Source organism: Pseudomyrmex gracilis, unplaced genomic scaffold (assembly GCF_002006095.1).
Source record: "Pseudomyrmex gracilis isolate BER0280 unplaced genomic scaffold, ASM200609v1 scaffold_982, whole genome shotgun sequence".
NCBI classification, from domain to species: domain Eukaryota; kingdom Metazoa; phylum Arthropoda; class Insecta; order Hymenoptera; family Formicidae; genus Pseudomyrmex; species Pseudomyrmex gracilis.
Window position 1 is genome coordinate 31,193 of NW_018021566.1, and position 6,964 is coordinate 38,156.

Below are 6,964 nucleotides of genomic sequence, written 5' to 3' on the forward strand. Positions count from 1 at the left end.
CTAAGTTTTAAAAAATTAGTTAGAGGATCCGGGGTCTCTCACATATGAGACTAACTCTAACAAGGGGAGTATACACCCTTCGGGTCACCGATTTTAACAAAACTTTGTAGGAATGTAGTATGGATGGAGAAACACTAAATGCTATTCGGAGATGACGCACCTCTCAATCGTTTAGGAGAAATTGCGGTTTGAAATTTAGCACGTACCATAAGTAAAGTTCTAAAAAGAAGTTTACCAAAATAGCGGCGTGTGGCGCAGTGAACAAGGCGCCGCGCTAGTACTCCGTGAGTCGCGTGTTTGCGCCCTGCTGGTTTTGGATTTTTTTTTTTTTTAAGTTTGCTGCTTCTACTTCTTTCTCCTGTTTACACGCACAAACACGTTTTGTATAGTATTACAGCAAAAAATATTTAAAATATACATAAACATTCACACTTGTTTTATTTTTGTGTATGCGGAATAAAAGAAATAAACAATGAAAATGTTACGTCCTGGGGACTCCCCATTTTCTTGCAACGCCAACGTTATACGTTGACGCGCCAACGTATAACAAATTTCCTTTTTAATAAATAATAAAAAGCAATAAATAATCCAAGCAGACCTCCTATTGTTTAGAGACTTGGACTTCAGACGATAGGAGAGCAAACGGAAATCACACTGGCGCCCGAAAAGATAAACCGCGCCTAGTAATAACCCGAAATTTTAAACTTATTGTTTAAACATCCCAAACAAACCCGGATATCTCCGGGCCAGGAAGAACACCGCTCATAAAGCTAAGACCAACCGGAGCAAATAGAACTCCGGCGCCACGAGCAATTTTATTATAAACAAATAGCAAAAAGTCTACGTGGCGTGATCAAAAACCAACACTCTCTCTTTTCCCTTCTCCGAAAAATCGGACGAGCCGACCGAGCCAAGAGATCGTCGCCGATTGGCGATCTCACAAAGTTTACCCGACTACTAACTAACAAATGGGAAGTGGTAAAGCTCGACTGAGTTTTCCGATTGGGAGAGTTCTCGCTTACTCAAAATTGTATATAAGCCGAGACTCTCGGAATCAGAGTCAGTTGAGAGCCGCTAATCTAAAAGATCGGGAGTGTCGTGGTACAAAGAGTTTGAAAAGTTCGGTTCCGTGAGTGTCAAAGCCGGGACACCGAAGCCGCACTGGTATTCAACGCTCCACTCCCGAGTACCTGCAGCCAATCCGACACTGCCGCCACTTAACCATGTAGTAAGTGTTTTTAAGAAACCAATTGTTCACTGAGATCCCACGAACTAGAAATAGAGATTGAGGAAAAGAGAGAAAAACGATAAAATCTCGCACAAATTAGACACAGCAGTACTGAACTGTTTAAGATAACCTTTCCTCTCCTTCCTTGATCAGAGAGGATATCTGCGATCCTGAATTGCTCCGGATGACTGCTGACAGGCGTCCGCGGTTTTGAATTGCTCTGGATAACCTCTGACTTCCTTTTTAAATCACGGAAACAAACAAGCTCGCTTATCTCCGAATATCAGTCTTAGAATCATGATACATTCAAATTTATTCTTATCATTAAATCTATCGGAACCTAAGAAATGAAACAAAACCGAATTTGTCAATTGACATAAGGAAATACATTTCTAAGATGATCTAAGTTGCGTAAACATGGGTTAAAAAGGTCGGCTGCACTAAACAACTCGTATTCCCTCTCTCTCTCACATTTGCAGCCCTAGCTTATAGATTACTGTGTACGAAACGATTATGCGCTCCGTCATTGTATTAGTTTCAACACACCTGTATGTGAGTAATTTGCTAAGATTTTGATTTGTCTTTTTTTTACATAAATATAACTACTTTATAATGTGTGGAATTAAACTATAGAGTTATTTTTTGTTATCCTCCTCTCCGTACAACCCACTCTCACTTCCTCGTTAAAATTGCTAGGTCCCGTCCTTGGTAAATGAGACTTGCGTCTCAGACCTAAAAAGGGACTAACGAGTGAGTGTTCGCTAGACAGAGTAAGATCGGCGTACGCCGTTGACCTGTCGACGAATATAAACAAACTCGCTCGACTCTCTCACAGCGGGACTTCCGTGTCCACTAAAGAGAGATATGGAAATCGACGCATTCACTGTAGAGATGTGCGATACATACAATTGTATCGATATTTGTATCGATTCTGTATCGAGGCGCTGTGTATTGATACAAGTAAAATATCGAAACAAAAGTATCGATAATTCAAAAATCGATACAAAATATTGTTTTGAAATTTTATACTATAGGTCTATTCATGTTGTTTGAACTGGCTGCACTAATTTAGAGTTTATCTTTCTCCTTTCAAAATCTGTAGAAGAAAAAAGATAAAAAAGATAACACTTGAACTAGTGTAGCCAGTTCAAGCAACACAAACAGACCTGTCAAAAAATAAAAACAGTTATCAAAAAATACGTAAGTATCATGTTCAGTAATGTTCTGCTTTATTGTATTAAAACTCTANTAATCAAATATTAGAATAATTATAATTTTAAATTTATTTTAGTAAATATTAGTGAAACTAATAGTAGATTTTTTTTATAACTGTTATTTTGGTAGGTATTCTTTCTTTTAATTAAAATTTTTGTGTTTTTGTATATAAATAAAATAATTCACTTGCATAATTTTTTATGAAATAAGTTTTTTTATTATAATTGGATTTTCAAATTTTTTTCATTATTTTTATAATATTGCTATAATAATCACAGTTCAACATATCACTATTCTTTAATTAAATTTTAAGTCATGAACACAAAAACTAGCAAGAACGAATTGTTTAGATCCTCAAATCCACCCTTATAAAAAATATATTATAATTATGATGTTTTATACATATATATATACTTGTACGAAAAGCGCAAACTTTTATTAACTTATAAAANTACAGACTACTTAAAACTTTTTGTACAAGTATGGAAAATTTAGGCAACGCAATCAAACCTTATATATTCCAGTCTATCAAACTTAAAGAATTTAAAAATAATAACTGCTGCAAATGTTTGGACGAGAGACGATTCCTATCATGTACGCTAATATTCCCGGCTTTNGAAAAAAGTCGCTCGGAAGGAACAGATGTTGCTACTACGGACAAATATTGCATCGCGATTGGGTATAATGTCGGATACATATGTTTTAACGTTTCTTCCCAATTCAATAAAGGGTTCCCATTTAAATTAACTGTCGGATGATTTAAAAAATGTTTCAGGTCAGTTGGCAATTCGCTTTCTTGCTTTTCATTTTGTATCGATTGCACTGAGTTTACTAACTGATTATGATAAGACCACAGATTAATCGAATCTGATTTATCTTGAAGTTCCAGCTGNTCTTTTNTAACATCTAGCTCTGGTGTTATTTGTTTGATTTGCTTCACTTTTATTTTCTGTGCGATTTTTTGAATAGCTTGCGAACACGCTATTTTATTATTAAAATGCAATTTTTTAAATCTAGGATCTAAAAGTGTGGCGATGGCTAAAGTGTNTACAAATTCTTTTTGACTAAACCGTTTGTCTAAATTCTTAATTACAGCTGCTCGTAATTGGATTGACGCATCTGTGACTAACTTAGTATCTAACGCTTTCATACTGTTGTTAATGCAATTAATCAAAGGAATTATTTTACTTGCTGTTACATAGTGCTCTCCACTAATTTCTCTCGTTGCAACTTCTAACGGACCCAGTACTAACAAAATTTCTTTGGCTAATTGCAATTCAGCAGCAGTAAGCATCATGGGTGAGTTCGGATATTNCAATAAAATTGTGCTCACCTTATCAGACAAACTTACAAAACGTTCTATCATATAAAAAGTCGAATTTCATCGTGTCGGCACGCTCTGAATTAACTTAGGACATTCTAACTTTCTTAAATCATCGGCAGGAGAAATTGCACGCTTAAAATAAACGACAATTGCTTTAATTTTTTCGCATAAGGCTTCTATTTCCAAATTACCTTCCAATATTTGCGTTGCAACTAAGTTTAAAGAATGAGCAAAACATGGCAAGTGTTTTCGATTCCCAAAAACATCTGTGACAGCTTTAACCATATTCGCCCCATTGTCTGTTACAACAGCTGTAACGCAATCAGGATTTATATGCCAATCGTCACAAATGTTTAAGAGCCACGATCCTAAGTAGTCACCAGTATGTCTTTCTGTCAATTCCGTAACACCAATCGTCACGCTATTCATATTTTTTCCGCACACGTAATGTCCTGTCACTCCCAAATAACTTTTCGTATTTATTGTGTCAGTCCATATATCNGCTGTCAATGTAATGTTTTTTACATTTTCTAATTTNGCTTTAANAGATGTTGACAATACCATATACTTTTCCTCGATGAGCTTAGTGATTGTCTTCCTGCCAGGAATTTTGTATAACGGAACAGTGATGCGCATAAGATGTTGAAAACCTTCCTTTTCCACAGTCGCGCAAGGAAGATTATCTTTCGCAATCATGTATATAATGCTGTTCGTAATTTTTCCAGCCTTTGCACCTCCTTCTAAGAAAAAAATACAATTGTATAAAAACATATATCATAAATCAAAAAGTAAAAAATAACATTGAACAACTTTTACAATAAGTTATAATAGAGTAACATGTTATATTTAAAAAAATATAACTATGTATGCAAAGTATAAATAAAATTACAATTTATATCAATGAAACCAATAAAAAGGCATAAATAAATGAAAAATATGTGGAAATGTAAAAAATAATTTTTGTCAAATTTTATGAGGAAAGAAAATACAAAACACAATTAGTATAAGTTCATAATAGTGACAATTTATACAAATCAGTAAAAAAGTATGAATAAAGTATAAAAATCTATGAAAATGTAAGAAATAATTTTGAATATATTTTATAATAAATTATAAGAGAGTGCACAAAATAATTAATATATTAGCAAAGATATGATCATCAGATACCTCCGAAAGACTTCATTTCGCGAATTGAGGTTCCTACGTCTGGCTGCAACCGCATCTTTTTTGTCAAAGAACTTTCACCTATTAATTGGTTTGAAGTCTGTGTCGCTATTGCCATTGCTCGTTTTGTTGATGTATTCGGTGACACTGCAACATTCGATGTCGAAGGGACTGGTGAATGACAGGAATCGATGTTACATTCTTCTTCACAAATATCTGGATTCTAAAATAAATAAAATAGCACTCATTAAACAATTAATCAATAAACTATACGTACGTATTGTACATCAACATTACATATCAATTTTACATTGTTTGATTCAAACTGCTTAGTCTCAATATCTTGACGTATATCGTGTTTTCGAGATAAATGAAATTTTAAATTGGTAGTATTCCCACTACTTTTAATAAATTGTTGACACAGTTTGCATTTTCCCCCAGTTTCTGCTCGAATAAAGTACTTCCATACGAAACTGGGCTTTATTTTTGGTGNCACTAAAAAAATAGAAAAATGATATTAACATACTTTAATAAATAAGCAAATATTATGATTAAAAAAATCTTAAATAAAGAATATTAAGTCAGAAACTTAGTAATAAAATGTTGAAAAATAAGTAATTAATGCTAAATTTTATAATTTATATATATATAATTTATATACGTATTATTTGCCCACAAAAGCTTACTTGTTTGTTGTTCATNCTTATCACCAAGCACCGATATAAAGGAGGAGAAACATGTCAAAGGAGCTGAGGAATTAGGATCATATAATGACGGTTGTTAAAANAAAATTATAAGCATGATATATTATATCAAGTACCAAAAATCAAATGCAAAGTAAAAAGACCAAAAAAAGTGTAAATAATTATTATAAATAACACAACACAAAAGAAGCAATCGAAAATTAATATTGCAAAATGTAAGCTAATTTACTAATCTCGCAAGAATTGAAATCAAAACTTTATTCAATTGCGATTGTCCCACGTGTTTTTACAAATAGGATTATATATGTTAACACGTGATTCACAGGATAGAAAAAGTAGACAGAGATATCGAGAATACTATATTCGTTCACTTTTTTGTTTTTCGCAGACATAATTAATTTAATGTATTACTTACATAAATACTGCTTACGAAATATTCTGAAATTTCCTCGTGTTCAGGTTCTAGACAGTCCTCAAGATTNTATTTGTAAATAGATTTCACTGTTTCACTTCCGCGCTTGAAACTCACCAACTCACGATTTCGCGAATCTGCTCGAACTTTGAAGTCCTCGAAGCTTAAAAATGCATTTCTCGAAACGGAAAATGGTTGAAAAATGACCGTTTGCATTTAAAAATTCCAGAAAGAACTTAAAAGTTCTATATAGATGGTTGTAGATTTCGAAGTTTCGAAACAATAGGTGCGTTAAGATAACTCAACAGTTGAACAACGGTTGAGAGATAATCACTTATGATTGGATCATACTTTTGAAACCGTAGCAGGTTTTGAAGAATAATCCTATCACACACAAGTGATGATCTCTCAACCGTTGAGTTTTTTGAACGTAACCAATGCAATAACCATGTTATGCAGATTCTGCAATGCAGTCGTGGAGTCATAAGTCATAAGAAATTCACCAATCACAGACAATTTATATAAGAATAATCGATTGTNATTGATTTTGATTAATTTCTTACAACTTACGATTTATTATTGTAGATCAAGCCATACGATTTACGACTCTACAACTGCATTGTAGACCCCGCATTAAAGTTGAAGCTCACTCATAATTGATGAATTATAACTAAAGATGATTTGCTATTGGCTATAANTGACCGATACATCATATCGATAGTGATATGTAAGTATCGATATGTGCCTGTATTAGTTGACACATGTATTGATACAAAAAATCGATATTTGATTTCGAAAGTATCGATATTCCGAAATATCGATACCGTATCGCACATCCCTAATTCACTGTTGCGTCACACCACAACCCGACCGTATCCATGGGCCAGGACGTAACAAAAATATTATATATGTATATA

At 33.5% G+C, this 6,964-nt stretch overlaps 1 protein-coding gene across 1 annotated transcript; it reads right to left on the reverse strand.

Annotated features, from left to right (window-relative positions):
* Positions 1-2,859: 2,859 nt before the first annotated feature.
* LOC109861742 (zinc finger BED domain-containing protein 6-like) lies at positions 2,860-6,083 on the reverse strand. The gene is made up of 4 exons (XM_020441530.1): positions 6,051-6,083; positions 5,242-5,426; positions 4,935-5,154; positions 2,860-4,507 (listed from the first exon to the last, which is right to left on the reverse strand). The coding sequence occupies exons 3-4, from the start codon at positions 5,047-5,049 to the stop codon at positions 3,825-3,827; spliced, it is 798 nt and encodes a 265-aa protein (XP_020297119.1). The 5' UTR covers positions 5,050-5,154; positions 5,242-5,426; positions 6,051-6,083; the 3' UTR covers positions 2,860-3,824.
* Between the last annotated feature and the right edge of the window lie 881 nt (positions 6,084-6,964).